The sequence below is a fragment of the Macaca mulatta genome, chromosome 6 (genome assembly GCF_049350105.2).
Source record: "Macaca mulatta isolate MMU2019108-1 chromosome 6, T2T-MMU8v2.0, whole genome shotgun sequence".
Taxonomy (NCBI): Eukaryota; Metazoa; Chordata; class Mammalia; order Primates; family Cercopithecidae; genus Macaca; species Macaca mulatta.
In genome coordinates this window covers 15,197,905-15,216,773 of record NC_133411.1, presented here as the reverse complement: position 1 = coordinate 15,216,773, position 18,869 = coordinate 15,197,905, and the positions used below count along the sequence as shown (strand labels likewise).

General features: G+C 38.3%; 1 protein-coding gene across 1 annotated transcript in view; it reads left to right on the top strand.

Moving 5' to 3' along the window:
• DNAH5 (dynein axonemal heavy chain 5) overlaps positions 1–18,869 on the top strand; it is a 247,805-nt gene that overhangs the window by 151,586 nt on the left and 77,350 nt on the right. Inside the window, exons 54-59 of the mRNA XM_078004351.1 lie at positions 3,297–3,450; positions 3,950–4,217; positions 11,756–11,987; positions 13,123–13,237; positions 13,483–13,659; positions 16,444–16,647. Of these exons, the coding sequence (XP_077860477.1) occupies positions 3,297–3,450; positions 3,950–4,217; positions 11,756–11,987; positions 13,123–13,237; positions 13,483–13,659; positions 16,444–16,647 (1,150 nt within the window). The remainder of the gene's footprint in view (positions 1–3,296; positions 3,451–3,949; positions 4,218–11,755; positions 11,988–13,122; positions 13,238–13,482; positions 13,660–16,443; positions 16,648–18,869) is intronic.

Here is an 18,869-nt window from a genome sequence, read left to right as displayed (position 1 = left end):
GATGAATATTGGTTTACTCATTCAAACGTTTCAAAATGGTTATTGAATGCTGCCTATGTGTTAAGCCCTGGCTAGGTGAGCGAGGTGAGTATAGCTGTATCGTCAGGGACTTTGTAGCAACTCAAGGGGACAGACAACTAAGCACCCAATAAGGTGTGATTCATAGGCACCATCCATGATAAGGAAATACATGCAGACCAAATCCTACTGAAGCTTGAGGGAAGAACTCCCAACCTAGTCTAGGGGATGATTAGAAAAGACTTCCTGGAGAAAGTGATTAAACTGAAACCTCGATATGGGAAGACTGAGAGCAGAAGAACAGTAAAGTGTGTTCCAGGCAGAAGAATCAGCACAGGTGAAGTCAGCCCTGGAAGAAGTTAAATACTGCAGAGTGTACAGTGTAGGGTGGCAAGTGGGAATGGAAGAGAAATGGAGGCCTTTTAAAGTGAAGATAAAAGTCAGACTTCCTCCCAGAGCAATAGGAAACCATTGATGAGTTGCCCCTAGGGAGGACATGTCAAGTACATTTTATATACAGAAAATAGACAGATGGAACTAAATTGGAATAGTTATAAGGCTGTTTCAGGGGTCTGGGCAAGCCATGATGGTGTCATGAGTAGCAGCAGTGAGAATGGAGAATAGAGAGTGGAGATGGAAGAGATCATCAGGAAGTTGGAGCTTCAGGGCTTGGTACATCCTGGTTTCTGGCTTGGGAAACTACCTAGATGGTGCTGCTACTTATCAAGACAGGGAAACCCAGAGGAGTTGACCACAGATGTGGGTGTAGTGCAGGGAGAAAACATAATTAGCACATGAAAAGTGAACATGAAGAGATAAACAGAGGTGATTCGGAGAGGTGAAACAGATTTTTCAGGATTAACCAAGATAAGGTTAGAACCAGGAGGCCAGTTTGGGAAGTTAGGCTGGGCTGAAAATCATTTGACATTAATTTCTAGGTGTAGGAGCAAGAAGTCGGGCACTGATGAGCAGAACATGTTGCTGACCTGTCTCATTGAGGGAGGCCCATAGATACCTGCTAGGATGAAGGCTGAAAGTTACTAAGCATTGGGTTTGGAGATTCAGATATTTAAGCTATTGTTACACTTTTTGTTTTGTCTGACCTATAGGGTTCTTCTTGGAGAATAAATCCAAAGATTACTGTTTAATTCAAGTACTGGGACAGAGAGAAATAATTCTAGTTACATTGCATATGATTCTTCTAGTTTTTGGTTAGGAACCAAGCTAGATGAAAGACAACTTGTACAGGAAAGGGATGGGAATCAAATTTTTGTTCCTAACATTCGTATAAAACCTTGTAGTTTTCAAAGCACTTTTATATGCATGAGCTAATTTGATCTTCAAAAAAACCTCATGAGTTAGTAGGACAGATAGCAGCAGCCCGTCTTGCAGCAGAAGCTCAGAGAGGCTATGGCTTGCCCATCATCTTGGATCTATCTGGGAATTGATTGTAAGACTTCCAGTTTCTAGTCTGGTGTGACTTTTACTGCACCACAACGGCGCAGCCAGCGTATTCAACCACAACTCTCACTGTGGCAGACTAGTTCCTCTACATGTCACACCAGGAATGATCCATTACTGATGAGACGAAGGGCCAGGGTCTTTCTTTCCTTTTCATAGCTTTCAAGATGTTATCAAACTTCTAAGGCTTTGTACAGCCATGTGGCTAAGGCTGAGATGCGAGAGCCTCTCACTTGGGAAGCACGACTATTTGTTAGGTGTCTTAGGTCATGTTATTTGAGGCAGTGGGCCCTTGAGATCCAAGAGACTGGGTTGAAAATTTTCCCCATATCACAAGAAGCTGGGTGAGATGTTTTCCTTTTCCTTTCTCTCTCTTTCTTTCTTTCTCTTTCTTTCTTTCTTTCTTTCTCTTTCTTTCTTTCTTTCTTTCTTTCTTTCTTTCTTTCTTTCTTTCTTTCTTTCTTTCTTTCTTTCTTTCTTTCTTTCCTTTCTTTCCTTTCTTTCCTTTCTTCCTTTCTTCCTTTCTCCCTTCCTTCCTTCCTTCCTTCCTTCCTTCCTTCCTTCCTTCCTTCCTTCCTTCCTTCCTTCCTTTCTTCCTTTCTTCCTTTCTTTTTTGGAGGCTGTGTCTTTGAATTGTTTTCTGATCTCTTGAATCTCACTTCTCTAAGTGCCTTCTAGAAGTATTTGTATTTTGAGTTCTCGGATGTCACTTCTCTAGGTGTCTTCTAGAAGTATTTGTATTTTGAGTTCTCGGATGTCACTTCTCTAGGTGTCTTCTAGAAGTATTTGTATTTTGAGTTCTCGGATGTCACTTCTCTAGGTGTCTTCTAGAAGTATTTGTTTTCTGATGTCACTTCTCTAGGTGTCTTACTTCTCTAGGTGTCTTCTAGAAGTATTTGTTTTCTGATCTCACTTCTCTAGGTGTCTTCTAGAAGTATTGATGCATGGTTGTGATATTTCCAATTCTAGGGTATAGGTTACAGAAGTTAGAAAAAGGTAGAGTTAAGTATTCACTAGTTTTAAAAAAATCAGATGGCTGTTTGCTCTTGCACTCTGAATTCTGAGTTTATTTAGTGACTAAAGTAGGAATAATAATTTAGTAAGTCTGAGTCTCCAGAATTGGGATAATTTTATTTATACTTTTGGCATAATGTAGCACTCCACAGTGGGAACTCTCTAATATTTCTTGACTGTAGGTTTATTTCCACCTAAAGATCACTTTGGGTAATTAGAGAACCTTCAGAGTGGGATATTTCATAACATTTCCAGGTATTCTAGTACAGTCTACTGATTGCTCAGAAAACAAGCTCATTTATGTATAATACAAACATGCAATGATGATAATGGTGTTGGGGGATGAGGAAGGCATTGTTTATAGCATGGCATCTCACCCACCCTGTATAACCAAAGCTTGCATTTATTTAGTTTAATTAGTGAATTGTCATCTCAAATACCCATTGCCAATCAAATATCAGTAATTGAATTTGACTTTTCTATTATCATTGTCAAAAAATTTTCAAAATGATACATTTTGAAATGTAATGACATTTGGTTGTGGTAAAAATTTTATTTTTGTTCCAGGTTGACTTTTCAGTATAGTTTTTTTTTGTGCAAAAACATTAATTATAATGTTTTATGAAATGTGGAGTTTTAAAAATTAATCAGTAACATTCATATAGAACACATACCTATATGATGGAACAAAATCAGCATTTTTTTTTTTTTTTGGTGGCTAAATGGCATAATGCATTGTTACAAGGTTCTTTCCCTCTCATGAAAACATTTTGGCTAATGACAAAATGAAAATATTTCTTTAGATCCTACAACACATCAAATCTGATGGAAGATCTGAAGGTTTTGTATAGAACGGCTGGTCAGCAAGGCAAAGGAATCACTTTTATTTTCACAGACAATGAGATTAAAGATGAATCATTTTTGGAATATATGAACAATGTTTTATCATCAGGTGAGGTAGGAATTCATTCATTCTTTATGTGTTTTATCCCTTCAGATTTCCTCCAACTTAGAGCTCTACATATTTTCTTCCGTTAATGGCATGAAAAGTGCTATTGGGAATGGGTATTAAGTCATCAGTATGAAGGATGGGTTTTTCTATTGGGTTTTTGAAGAATAAAACTCTACATCAAAATTTGGAGCTAGGCATGTAAAACATCAGTGAATGTTCCAAGTAACAAATGAAAAAAACAGAAGGGCAAAGTTAGAAAGAAAGCTAATTAGATTTTTGGCATGTCCGTTTACTCCCTCCCAGAGCTACAACTTTGCAGTTAATAGTAGAATCATTTGTTTATTTTAAAACGTGGTGTATTTCACCTTGAAAACTTTCAGTTAATTTTCGTTAGGTGAGTTCGAGAACACAAACGGAGAAAAGACATTCTATGTATTAAGCTCTACATTTTGATCTATTTTCCTGTGTGTGTACTGAATTTGCATGCTTGTACTTCTTTTTAAGGTCTCTAATCTATTTGCGCGAGATGAAACTGATGAAATTAATAGCAACCTGGTGTCAGTCATGAAAAAAGAATTCCCCAAGTGCCCTCCTACCAATGAGAACCTGCACGACTACTTCATGAGTCGGGTCCGACAGAACCTTCATATTGTACTCTGCTTCTCGCCAGTGGGGGAGAAGTTTCGAAACAGAGCTTTGAAGTTCCCTGCCTTAATTTCAGGATGCACAATTGACTGGTTCAGCCGATGGCCCAAAGATGCTTTAGTTGCTGGTTAGTATGGAAATGTGTATGCCAGGCTTCTGGTTTATAGTGTTTACTTATTTATTTACATTCTCTGCTGTTTGCTCTCTCTCTGCTGAGTTGAGTAACTCATTCTGTCCAATATTTGAGAATTTCTATTATAAGATGATGCTCTTTCTTGTTTGGTAGCTAATTTTTCTCAGAGTGTGGTTTTTAGAGAATGAGGTATTCAGTTTGTATCCCATTGGGTTAGTGTTCAAGGATTCTAGTTTTTTCAGGGATGCTTGAAGTCTCTGCCTCAGTTGGATCTCCAGGCTGGCTCCAGGATGTCACAGCAAGGCACAGAGGTTTAATTTCATGGACAGCATTTGTGTTCTTTTTAAGTAGGTTTGTTAGCCCAAGAGTAGTTAAAGCCAAGTATCTCTTGGCTATTTCCTTCTCAAGGCTGCAATGCTGAGAATCAAAGAGGAAAACATTGTCCAGCAATTATCTGCTGGTTTCTGTCCTTGACAAAAGATGTTAAGCAGCATGGTCTCTGACTGGACCCTTTGCTGCTTCTGCTTCTTTCTGATCTTCCATGCCATGGATCATTAGTGCTTCGTTACTTTGCAAATGAAATTGGAACATAAAAATAGTAGAGGAGAGGTTAGAGAGCATACATTTAGCTTTTTGCTTTTTGTTTTTTGTTTTTTGTTTTTTTTTTTGAAAGCTTTTGGTGAGAAATTGTCTGTTGATATTTTAAAAGATGCACATACCCAGGTCTCATCCCTATTACATCAGAACATCAGGAGGATCCTGATTCAGGACAGTAGTTTTCAAACTTTTAAAAATGTTTTATGCAGAAGAACCTTATTTCCCAGTAATACCTTACAAGTAGTCCTGGTAGATAACACAGTGAAAAGTGGATGGGGGTTGTGGGAGGAAGTGTTCTGGAGCCTCATCCTCTTATTCCCCACTTCTGCTGCCCTCACCATTTCCTCTACAGCTCTGTGGTACCCCATCTGAGAATGACTGATTAACCAAGAGATGCCCTTTAGAGAAGGAAAAACTGAAGAGCGTGAAGTTGAGGGTTGCCATAGGTGGAAAAGTTAGTAGGATCAGTACTGAGACTGAAACCTAGGTTATCTGTCTGTCTGTCTGTCTGTCTGTCTATCTATCTATCTATCTATCTATCTATCTATCTATCTATCTGTCTGTCTATCTCTATTATGTATCTAAATATCTATCTGTTAATATCTATCTATCCATCCATTATCTATCCATCTATTATCTGTCTATTATCTATCCATCCATCCATCCATCCATCCATCCATCCATCCATCCATCCATCTATCCATCATCTATTTATTGATCGTCTATCAATTACCTATTTTTAAAACAAATTCTTATCTACTGGGGAAGTTTTATTCTCAGTGCATCACTATTGACAATAGTGGTTTTCCAATCTGTGGCTTTTAAACACAGACTATTTTGACATGTTTGTGAAATAAATGTACAGCACAGTTCTGTCTTTGGTCTTGTAAAGTTTGAGAAAAGACCAGTGATTTAAAATTTAAAGTCCCCAAATACCTAGGAATCCAACTTACAAGGGATGTAAAGGACCTCTTCAAGGAGAACTACAAACCACTGCTCAGTGAAATAAAAGAGGACACAAACAAATGGAAGAACATACCATGCTCACGGATAGGAAATATCAATATCGTGAAAATGGCCATACTGCCCAAGGTAATTTATAGATTCAATGCCATCCCCATCAAGCTACCAATGAGTTTCTTCACAGAATTGGAAAAAACTGCTTTAAAGTTCATATGGAACCAAAAAAGAGCCCGCATCTCCAAGACAATCCTAAGTCAAAAGAACAAAGCTGGAGGCATCACGCTACCTGACTTCAAACTATACTACAAGGCTACAGTAACCAAAACAGCATGGTACTGGTACCAAAACAGAGATATAGACCAATGGAACAGAACAGAGTCCTCAGAAATAATACCACACATCTACAGCCATTTGATCTTTGACAAACCTGAGAGAAACAAGAAATGGGGAAAGGATTCCCTATTTAATAAATGGTGCTGGGAAAATTGGCTAGCCATAAGTAGAAAGCTGAAACTGGATCCTTTCCTTACTCCTTATACGAAAATTAATTCAAGATGGATTAGAGACTTAAATGTTAGACCTAATACCATAAAAATCCTAGAGGAAAACCTAGGTAGTACCATTCAGGACATAGGCATGGGCAAAGACTTCATGTCTAAAACACCAAAAGCAACGGCAGCAAAAGCCAAAATTGACAAATGGGGTCTCATTAAACTAAAGAGCTTCTGCACAGCAAAAGAAACTAACATCAGAGTGAACAGGCAACCTACAGAATGGGAGAAAATTTTTGCAATCTGCTCATCAGACAAAGGGCTAATATCCAGAACCTACAAAGAACTCAAACAAATTTACAAGAAAAAAACAAACAACCCCATCAAAAAGTGGGCAAAGGATATGAACAGACATTTCTCAAAAGAAGACATTCATACAGCCAACAGACACATGAAAAAATGCTCATCATCACTGGCCATCAGAGAAATGCAAATCAAAACCACAATGAGATACCATCTCACACCAGTTAGAATGGCGATCATTAAAAAGTCAGGAAACAACAGGTGCTGGAGAGGATGTGGAGAAATAGGAACACTTTTACACTGTTGGTGGGATTGTAAACTAGTTCAACCATTATGGAAAACAGTATGGCGATTCCTCAAGGATCTAGAACTAGATGTACCATATGACCCAGCCATCCCATTACTGGGTATATACCCAAAGGATTATAAATTATGCTGCTATAAAGACACATGCTCACGTATGTTTATTGCAGCACTATTCACAATAGCAAAGACTTGGAATCAACCCAAATGTCCATCAGTGACAGATTGGATTAAGAAAATGTGGCACATATACACCATGGAATACTATGCAGCCATAAAAAAGGATGAGTTTGTGTCCTTTGTAGGGACTTGGATGCAGCTGGAATCCATCATTGTTAGCAAACTATCACAAGAACAGAAAACCAAACACCGCATGTTCTCACTCATAGGTGGGAACTGAACAATGAGATCACTTGGACTCAGGAAGGGGAACATCACACACCGGGGCCTATCATGGGGAGGGGGGAGGGGGGAGGGATTGCATTGGGAGTTATACCTGATGTAAATGACGAGTTGATGGGTGCAGCACACCAACATGGCACAAGTATACATATGTAACAAACCTGCACGTTATGCACATGTACCCTACAACTTAAAGTATAATAATAATAAATAAATTTAAAGAAAAAAAAAAGAGATGTAAAAGCAGAAAAAAAAATAAAAATAAAAATAAAAATAAAATTTAAAGTCCCATAAAAATTTAAATATAACTGGAGGTAAGATTTTAAAACTCAAGTAGGATATACATGCAGAGCACAGATCAAGAGTATTTCAGAGCTGTGTTAAAGTTTATTATGAAATACAGTTAGCAGTATGCAAGTACTTCATAAAATGCTCTTTAAGGTATTATCTCTAACAATAAAAATAACAATTTCAGGTGACAGATACTGTAATATGCCATAATTGAGATGATTTAAATATGAAGCTCTTTTTGTTAAGTTCCTATTTCAGTCATCTCTTCTTTTGTAGACAAAGGTCTTATTGATCCCTCCTTTGTGAATTTCTCATTGTCCCATTCTTTTAAATCTTATCACACCAACCCAAACCAAGATTACACGGAGGGCAGAGAAACTTTCCTTTCTTTATCCTCAGTCACTAGCAAATATCCTGACCTTGATGCATGAATCTATTTGTTCGTTTATTCAGAATCTATTTGTTCGTTTATTCAGAATGTACATATTGAGCTTCATGATGTTATTGGACAGACTCAAGACAAGACAGACTTGTCAACAGATGCAAGACAGACTCAATTCTGTACTCCAGAGTCTCTCCCCAGGAAAGCTCATCCACAGCCTCCTTTATAATACGTGCTATCAATTTTTTCTCCAGTCTAGTCTGTCTCCTGGCTTGAAATCTGTGTAGTCAGCTGCCTGCCTGGTCCATTCTTATGGTTGCTTCACAAATTCTTAACCTCAAAATGTCTGAAACTCAAAATGTCTCCCCGTTTCAGGAAGGGCCATTATCACTCATCAGACTAGGCAACCTGAGACCCCTTTGTTGTCAACACCTCCCCTTTCCCCAGCTCTCAAGTCTTACCCATCACCAAGTCATCTCCCTTTCTCTGACATCCTAGGCCAAGCTATCATTGCTGCTCACCTGGAAAACCCAAATAGCTTTCTAATGATCTCTTCACCTCTTTCACCTGTCCCTCATCCATCTCACATTGCAGACAGAAAAATGGTAAAAACACAGATACAGATGCATTTGTTTCTGCTTAAAACCTTCCATGTCTTCTTGTTGTTCCTAGGAAAAAGCACAACCTTTAGCATGACCTTCAAGCTGGGAAGAGCTGACCCTACCTACCTCCCCAGCCTCTCCTGAGGTCCCTTTTTCTTCCTGCTCTGTTTTCCTGGATCCTTGAATATGCTTTTTAAAAATTTATTTTATTTTATTTTATTTTTTTTTGGCGGTTATTTTCCATGCAATGCTGTCCTCCTCCCATTTCTCCCCACCCACTCCTGCTTTGTCTGGATAATGCCGGCTCAGCTAAATGTCATCTCTTCAGGAGAATCTTCCTTTGCTTCCCTCTGTTTCCCCACTAAGCCAGGTCCCCTGTTATCCATTCCATAGCACTCTGTGCTTTTTCTTCTTGGGATTAACCACAGTGTGTAATTTGTGTACCTAGTTGTGTTATTTATTTGATTAATGTGTACTAGACTAAAAACTAAATTAATGTCTGACTAGACTAAAAACTCCCATGAGGTCAAGAACTACACATCCTTTGTTCACAATTTCAGCAGCTACAGGTGTTTGATACTTATGTTGTTGAACGAATGGATCAGACTGTGTAGAAATTCATCATCTTTCCATAATATGGCCTTGATCACTTGCAGTCTTTCTCTAGTTCAACTTTGGATATACCTCTTTGCCCTCTGAACATGGTTTAGTCATCCTTTTCTTTTCACACAAGTCCCTCTACCAAGAATATTCTTCTCCATCTTTTTGATTTATGCAAGCTCCAAGGCTTAATCAAGATACATCACATCCTTCAACCTTCCTCTGTTCTCTTGGGAATATTTGAAATTTTCCCATTTTCTTGGACCTTCTGTATCTATAACATTGATGCTTTACATAATTTACCTGCACATTTAAATATTTTTAAACCTTTTGATAACCAGTAATTTTTGTGGTTATAGCTCCAATTTAGTCTATTTACAGCCTGCATACTACATAAATATTTGATACTATGCTAGTCATAGTAATGGATAAAATAATTAAAAGACGTAAGACACGGTTTCTTTCTTCAATAAATAGGAAATCCTGTTGGGAAAATCAACGTTTCCACACCCAACAGTAACCTGCGTAATGTTATTCTGAAAGAATAGCATCTGTGAGGATTAGAAGTACTTATACGCTTAGGGATTTTAGTGTTATTTATTCTTTTTAGAAAATTAGCAACAAGGTTTCTAGAAAGACTATTATTTTCGTTGCCTTAAGGATATTGATTCTGAATTAAATTATTATCTCCAGCTGCATCTAGAAAGAAATATATCGTTCGTTTGTGTTAGCATTTCATTTGGATCATAAGAAATATTTCCAATAAATAAAAGTATTATGTTATTAATACTTTTAATAATAAATTAGAAAAGTTTTTCTAATTTAAAGAAGCCCCTAGGGCTGATACTGGATTTCATAGTAATTTTAATAACTTTTAAATACCTTTGAAAAAAAAGTGAGTTTTTTGTATGTATGAATTTAAATGGACTGAATCTGTTGACGAATCATTTAAAGAAAAATATGCTTTACTTTATGTTGTAAAATGCCAGGAGGTAGCTCCAAAACTGGCATTGCTGCCTTGGTGATGGGATATTGAAGATGACAGAGGGTTTTCTGGCCCCTTGACTGAATCTCAGCAGGCACGGGTCACTCTAAGAGGGAGTGTTCCGTTTCTCTCTGTAACCTTTCCTGCACCAGAGAGCCTGGGTCTGTGGAAAAATATGCTTAGAATCCATCTTGATTTTATTCTCTTTGTCTTTTTGGAGAGATAAAAAGACAATTTGCTACGTAAAGAATAAGGTCACCATTATTGATACTGTCTGTTCACATAAGAAGGAAGAAAATCATTACGTGATAAATACAAAGAAGTTTTCAGAAAGTGGGCACTTCCCCGAGAATATCCCATAATGCCAAGTAAAGCATTTGGCATCATGCCTGGCACATGGTAGACACCGCAGCCATTGCGGTTAACACCTACACAAAATGTGTCGTAAGTGTGAATTGTTCTATGATTCCAGTGCCCAGACTTGAACTTCTTAGAGTTTAAACAGTTCTTGGTATTGGTTGGCTAAATGAGAAAATGTGACTTTTGATTGTCTTAATTATTGCCTTTCAGTGTATGGTAAACTGTTTTTGTAACCAAGCTGATGAATTTTCTCTATTATTTACATAAATATGAATACAGCCCCCCAATAACAACCTTAAGAACTTTAGTAATTGAGTACTGATGGTGATAAATACTATTTTTATGTCTTTGCCTTTTTAAGCCTTGCTTACTTGATTCATTTTTCTCCCATTTTATCGATCATATTTCTCTTTACAATACTTACATACATAGGCTGTTTCTTCTGAGATACATAGAAGTGGTTGTGATAATTTTAACTGCATTATGTGTGACTCTTACAAATTCCCTGGGGTTGAGACCAGGTTTCACGTTCCTCTTTCATTCCATGGCACCCATTTCTGTGGTGGCTCTGCAACAGGCATTCGGTGTACGTGGTGATTGATGAGCCTATTCCCATAGCAGGGAAGTCTGTCTTAGAATTGGTCCCCCATTTGGCACTGTGGGGAAGGTAAAGGTCTCCAACAGGAGATTTTTTTTACCCAAACATTCTTAAAGAATACTGTAAATGAGAAGTGACCACAAATGACCAGCTGCCACATTTAAGAACAAGATGACTCCGGCATAAAACAATTTAGTGATGAGCGTTTCCACATGCCAAATGCAGTCGGAGCCAGGGGGGAACTAAGGGTATGACAGGTTCTGAGTGACAAAATAAATGGCATTGTTAAATATGAGTACCAGGTGGGCACTGATTTCTGAGTTATTTGCACCATTTGTCCTGATGTAAGCCATAAAACAGGTGGCTGCTGACCAGAACCTGCAGCTGTGTTTAAGAGATGCCTCTGCACAAGCACCAGACAACAAAGAGTGATGAGAGGTTTAAAGCTTTTTTATACTTTTATATATGAAACAGAAAATAAAATTGTTGATGTTATAGGCCTGGGGCCAAAAATGCTGACATAGATCGACCTAGCTGGGGCTACAAAAATGGTTTGCATTCCTAAGAAATGTCTAAGTATTAGAAGTAAACAGTTAAGTTTTCAAAGGGTAACTTACATGCATATTTCACACACTGTCATCTTTATGCTCTCTAGTGTCTGAGCACTTCCTTGCTTCCTATGATATTGACTGCAGTTGGGAAATCAAGAAGGAGGTGGTCCAATGCATGGGCTCCTTCCAGGATGGGGTGGCCGAGAAATGTGCTGATTATTTCCAGAGATTCCGACGTTCTACCCATGTGACGCCCAAATCATACCTCTCCTTTATTCAGGGCTATAAGCTCATATATGGAGAAAAGCATATGGAGGTACAGACCCTGGCCAACAGGTAAGTGTGATGTTCATATACAAAGCTATATTAAAGCCGTGGCTCTCGACCAGGGACAGATTTGCCCTGGTGGATATTTTGCAATGACCAGAGACATTTTTGTGTGTCACAACTGAGGCGGCAGGGCAGGGGAGGGGTACTGCTGGCATATGTGGATAGAGGCTTAGGGATGCTGCTAAACTTCCTGCAGTTCTTTTCTGTCACAACAAAGAAGTATCCAGTCCCAAATGTCTGTGGTGCTGAGGTTGGGAAACCTTCCTCTAGAGCCTGTTGACCATTCCTTGCCCAGTAGGATAAACTATTGCCAGGTTTTTATGTGGCCCACTGCTTTCTATAATATTGAGTGACATCAGGATAGAAGTAATAGACCTGGAAGGGAGTTGCGAATGCAGACATCCCCTCTTCCCTCTTCTCACCCTTCTCTTCCCATCCCTTCTGAGTGACTGAGCGGGAAAAGCCAGGTTGATGCATATGTTCACTGCCTAAGGAGCATCCCTGCTTCCCTGAAGTTTCTTCCAAATGTCACTGCTCTGCCCTCTGCTTTTCTGAACAATCAGATCATCTTCCTGAGCATGGCTAGAATGAGCCAGGGTAGGGAATCCCTGGGTGGGTGGTTACACGAAATGACTCTGAGGGTTCCCATCTTTAAGGTCACATTATTTCAGGTTCAGGCGGGCAGCTAGTTCCTTCCTACAGCTGTTTTGATGGCTTTAAATTTGTTTCTTAAGCCCACATCATTCTTCTTTTAATTTCTTTAGTCTCTTTTGAAAAAACAGGCATTATTTTCCTTCTTCCATGACAGGGCTTCAAGCATTTGAAGTCTATCGTCATTTAGCCTAATGTCATTAAGTATGTTTCCTGCATGATACAGATTCTAGCCTCATGGTTCCTAATTTCATGATGCGTGTTCTAGCAGGTTCACTGTTCTTGCACGAGGTCTGTAAAGAACATACGTATTATCCATCTAGAGTCAAGCCTGGACCTGTATCCTTTTTGCTAAGCCCTCTTGGGTTTGCTACTTGCATACACGCAATCTTCAGATATAACCATTACTACTCACTAGTGGACCAGTACTTGAAAATTGCATCCGAGTCCTACACATTTTAACATTGTTTGCTTGGATTTTCAATCCCAGAATGAATACTGGATTGGAAAAGCTCAAAGAAGCTTCAGAGTCTGTTGCAGCCTTGAGTAAAGAACTGGAAGTGAAAGAAAAGGAGCTACAAGTGGCCAACAATAAAGCCGACACGGTGGGTGGGCATTTACACATGTGCCACATTCCTTTTGAATTCCAAGTTCACAAGTGTTAATGGTCTATGCATATTCAGTGGCTTTAACTATCAAATTATACATTACTTTCCATTGGAATAAAATACTCTTATGTATAAAAAACTGGGTGAGTGGACAAAATCAACAAATCAAGGCAAAAATGTGCATTTTCAGCTGGATGTTTAATACTTTTTGACGAAGTATTGTTTGCTTTGTATGGAATTAGGTCTTAAAAGAAGTGACAATGAAAGCACAGGCTGCTGAAAAGGTCAGGGCTGAGGTACAGAAGGTGAAGGACAGGGCCCAGGCCATTGTGGACAGCATCTCTAAAGACAAAGCCATTGCTGAAGAAAAACTGGAAGCAGCAAAACCAGCTTTGGAAGAGGCAGAAGCTGCATTGCAGGTACATCTATGTGATATAACAGATGTCAACTTTAGGGCCTAAGAGGCAGACTAAGGCTAAAAAGATTAATAACAGCAAGGAAATGCTCTACTGGTTCATACCAAAGCTCTATCCACTGGAGTGATTGCAAGTAATATTTTCTGCCAGAGACTTTATTAGCTCTTTATGGGTTTTGCATATTCTACTTAACATCTCACTCTCTTCACTCATCAGTGTTGGGCAGTGCCATATACTGGTGGTCAAGAGTCCTGGGTCCTCATTTCAACTCTGTCATCAATAAGCTGTAATGCTGGAAAAGTCACATCAACTTTCTAAGGCAACATTCCCTCACTCATTCATTGAGGCCATTGGAGTAGGTGATCTGTAAGATACAATGTTTTCTGTCTATGAATTACCCAAATAAAGAACTACTGATCTGATGTAGCTCATTAATGAGAGAGTTTGAGCAGGCTTCCAATGCTATTAAACAGTAGAATTGTGTATTAGTCTGTGTTCACACTCTATAAAGATGTTACCTGAGACTGGGTAATTTATAAACAAAAGACTCACAGTTCCCCTTGGCTGGGGAGGCTTCAGGAAACTTACGATCATGGCAGAAGGTGAACGGCAACAGACACCTTCTTCACAAGACAGCAGGAGAGAGAACAGGGGAAACTGCCACTTTGAAACCATCAGATCCCCTGAGAACTCACTCACTATCATGAGAACAGCATGGGGGAAACTGTCCCCATGATCCAGTCACCTCCCACCAGGTCCCTTCCTTGACTGTGGAGATTACAGTTTGAGATGAGATTTGGGTGGGGACACAGAGCTAAACCATATCAAACTGTGTGGCAGTACACCAATGGCAAAATTACAAAGGAGGCTGGAGTTTGAGAAAATGAAATAAGTTTAGTGAACTAGGCCACACCTTAAAGGCTGGTCCAGTTTTGAAGACTCACTTTTACTAAGAGAGTTCCAGGTATGTACGAACGCTAACATTTTGACATCAGGTTACCTAAATCTATACAACAAATAAGATAACAAATCTTGTGCAGAGAATGTGTCTCTTCCTATCTTGATATTAATCTGACTTTAACCAGCTCAGAGCAAAAATAAAAAATATCTCCAGATGTTAGATAACTGTTCTATTATTGCCACAGCATATAGGAAATTATATAACAGTCATATTTCTTGGCCTGCAGAAAAAAGAAGACTTTAATGCTTAGGTGAAACAGGTTGAGTTTTTGTTCCCCTCTCCAACTTCTTTTACCTGGGCATCTAACACAGCTGAGCACCATTCTGTTTGAAAATTATTTTTAAAGCTAAAGTAAAATAAGCATGCCTGGCCCTTACATTTTATATAACTTTAATTTGACCCTGCCCTACTTTCCTCACTGTCTGCTGTTCTATTTTTCTCTTTTCTTTTATAGCTGCGCCCCTCAAATAAAGGTCTGTTTGCCATTTTCAGTTCCCTACTACACATTCACCCTAACTTCCAGCTGTCTGTCTTTCATAAATGCTAGTATTAATATATTAAAATAGGCTGGGCTTGGTGGCTCATGCCTGTAATCGCAGTACTTTGGGATGCCGAGGTGGGCAGATCACCTGATGTCAGGAGTTTGAGACCAGCCTGGCCAACATGGTAAAACCTTGTCTCTACTTTAAAAAAAAAAAAACAAGAAAAATTAGCTGGGCATGGTGGCGTGTGCCTGTAGTCCCAGCTATTCAGGAGGCCGAGGCACGAGAATCACTTGAACTTGGGAGGGGGAGGTTGCAGTGAGCTGAGATTACGCCACTGCACTCCAGCCCGGGTGACAGAGTGAGACTCAGGTCTCAAAATAAAAAACAAAAAACAAATGCAAAACTATATATATACAAACCTTTTCAAGGTATGTAGTTACATTCCTAATTGACCAAGTTTAGTGTTTTTTCTTTTTCCTCAGTCCTTGGAGAAAAAATCATTCACTTTTACTAGAAGGTCATTGGTTACTGTCTTTTGATAGAAAGGATGCAAATACAAACCAGATGGATGTTCTGAAGATCTGGAAGGAAGGAATATATACTATTTGTCCTAGAGATAGGATTGTTTCCAATTCTTACATTTAACATTTTTTCAATACTTATTCCATAGTGAGTTTTAGGCGATTGAGCAGTTATTATCAACCAAAACAGGTGTATGTGACTATTAAATCATTTACTCTGTAAGAATATATGTACTAGAAATTGAACGGAACTTTTCTAAGAGAGAGCTTCGTAAAATTCATATTGCTCAAGTCCCGTCATTTAAAGGTCAGTTCCCAGCTAAGAAACCTCCAATTATTCAATCTGTCAGCCCTGCGGCTACCCTCTGGTGTCGGTCCACAGTGACAAGCCTGAATTGTTTAAGACAGAGGGGCAGATTCTTGACCTACATAGCTAAGGAGTAAAAAAGCACTGCAAATACTGTAATTTTCCTGGTTTTGAACCTCGAAATCTACTTATGTGCTGACTATTCTTTTTCTTCCAGATTATATCTTTCTTTTTTCTGGCACAAAGCCATCTGTGCAGTTTTAGAGAGGTCACAGCTCCTTATCTGCTCGCCAACATTTCCTTCCTCTCACTGCTAGTTTGAATAGTAGAAATTTGAATTTGTTGGGACATGGTGTTTCCTTGGGATTAAATATGCATCTAGACCCCATGGCTCTGCATCTAACTTAAAACAGTTTTCTGTCCTCTGTTGAAATAGCAGCATTTGGACATGCAAGGTTTGCTTGTCTGTGCTTTCCTGTCTGAGGTTGGTTGATCCTTCCTTTCATCCCCCAGACCATTAGGCCTTCGGACATCGCCACTGTCCGCACGTTGGGCCGTCCCCCTCATCTCATCATGCGGATCATGGATTGCGTACTGCTGCTGTTTCAAAGGAAAGTCAATGCTGTCAAAATTGACCTGGAAAAAAGCTGTACCATGCCCTCCTGGCAGGAATCCTTAAAACTGATGACTGCAGGGAACTTTTTACAGAACTTACAGGTTGGTAGTTCAGTGGTGATGGGCTAAGAGGGAACTCATTCTTCACTGGCATAGGAGTCCTTTTGGTATAGTAAGTTTCTAAAGAAAGAATTCACTCTACATACATGTTTTTTTCAGAGTAAAACTTTCTGTTTTGAATATAAAACATTATTAGCATTAGAGTTTTTCCTGACAGATTTTAGTTGTATTAAGGCATCATCAGTGTTACGTATACTTCAATAAAGTTAAAAAAATCATTTTAAGAAGACAATAAGTGTGTGTTTATATTATATTCACATGAATACAAATATATACAAGTATTTGTATTTTGCATTTCTCAGTAGTAATTTTTTAGTGTTAATTTACAGCTTTTTTAATTTTATGAGATAGAACTTAACATGAATAAATGCACAAATTTTAAATGTATAGCTTGATGAATATTTACATATGTATATACCTATTTGTGAACACTGGAAGAAAAACACATCTTTTCAGGCCCCAGAAATCTCTCTTGTGCCCCAACCAAGTCAATAACTTTCCTTAAGATAATTGTATCCTTACCTTTATCCAGATAGTTCGCTTTGCCTGTTTTGAAATTTGCATATATGAAATCATATTGTATGAACGCTTTTGTTTTGACCTCTTTCATTCAACATGTCTGTGAAATTCATTCCTTTTGTTGCAAATGACAGTCTTTCCTTTTTCATTGTTATATAGTTTCCCGGTATATAAATGTACTGTAGTGTGTGTGAGAAATGTTTAACAACTGATTCTTAAGGGAAAAGGGAAAAAAAAAAAAAGCAAAAAAAAAGCTCTGATTTGAAGTCTTGCCGTGGTGTAAGCACTCCCATGATGGCTATTTTAAGCTGCCAAAATGATGTTGCTGAATCTAGAGTTGAGAAGAGGTGCATGGTAGTATGCCATTGTGTAGCGTTTCCACCATACAGATACAATAGTTGTAAATGACCTCAAAAGCACAGATGATAGTAAAATTTAGTCTCAGAATTAGCAAGTTATAAGCTTTGACTATAACCTTTGCTTGAAATATTGTTTATTTAATTGTAAGCTTATATATTTTAATTTTTGATAATGACTGAGTCTAACAAGCTTGCAGAATTCCTGGAAATTTAACAATCATTTCTTACAAGCCTGTTTGAACCAGCACCAGTGTGAAACACTGTAATATGCTTCATTTTGTTTGTCCCTGTACTGTTGATGAATTTTGGGGTTAGTATTAATTTATGGCTATTATAAATCAAGCTGCTGTGAATATTGGTCATTTGGTGGCTCTAGCTGTGCATTCCTGTTGGTTTCATGCTCAGGAGTAGAATTTCTGGGACTTTGATTATACACATTTAATCAGCTTTGGTAGGTAGTGCTGAAGAGTTTTCAAAAATGGTGTGTCAATATATATACCCACCAGCAGTGTATGAGTTGCTCAACATCCTCACTGTTTTCTACTTTTAGCTACTCTGATGAGTTTGTAGTGGTGCCTTATTATTGTTGATTTAATTTGTATCTCCCGACCTTTCCATAGGCTTATGAGCCTCTGGGGAATTCTTTTGTTAAGTGCCTGTTGGAATTGCTTGTCCAGTTAATTTTTGTTTTATTACTTTGTAGAATTTCCTAATATATAAAATATGACTAATTTGTCATTTATATGTTTGCGAATATCTTCTGCTGCTTTCTGGCATTAGTTGTTCCCTGGATTAATGGTGTCTTTTGATAAACAGAAATTCTTAGGTTTAATGTAGTCCAATTTATTAATATTTTCCCTAATAGTGCTTTCTATGTTCTGTTTAGGAGATCTTTGCCCACATCCAAGGCAGATTTCTAGTTTTCTTCTGGAAGCTTTTTTTTTTTTTTTTTTTTAATTTATTTATTATTATTATACTTTAAGTTGTAGGGTACATGTGCACAATGTGCAGGTTTGTTACATATGTATACTTGTGCCATGTTGGTGTGCTGCACCCATCAACTCACCATTTACATCATCTTCTGGAAGCTTTATTGTCTTTTCTTTCATGTTCAAATCTCAAAGCAATTAATTGGGAATACCCAGTTCACCTCTATTTCCCAAGTTGTGAATTCAGCACCATCTTTCTTTCAGTTTTCAATTCAGCATTGCTCAAGTGACCGCTACGGCTGGAGCCTGTGGTGAGGTGCATACAACAGCTGTAACAATAAGTAGCTTATGAAACTAGTGGGCCAAACAGACTTGTCCCAGATAATTATAATATGAG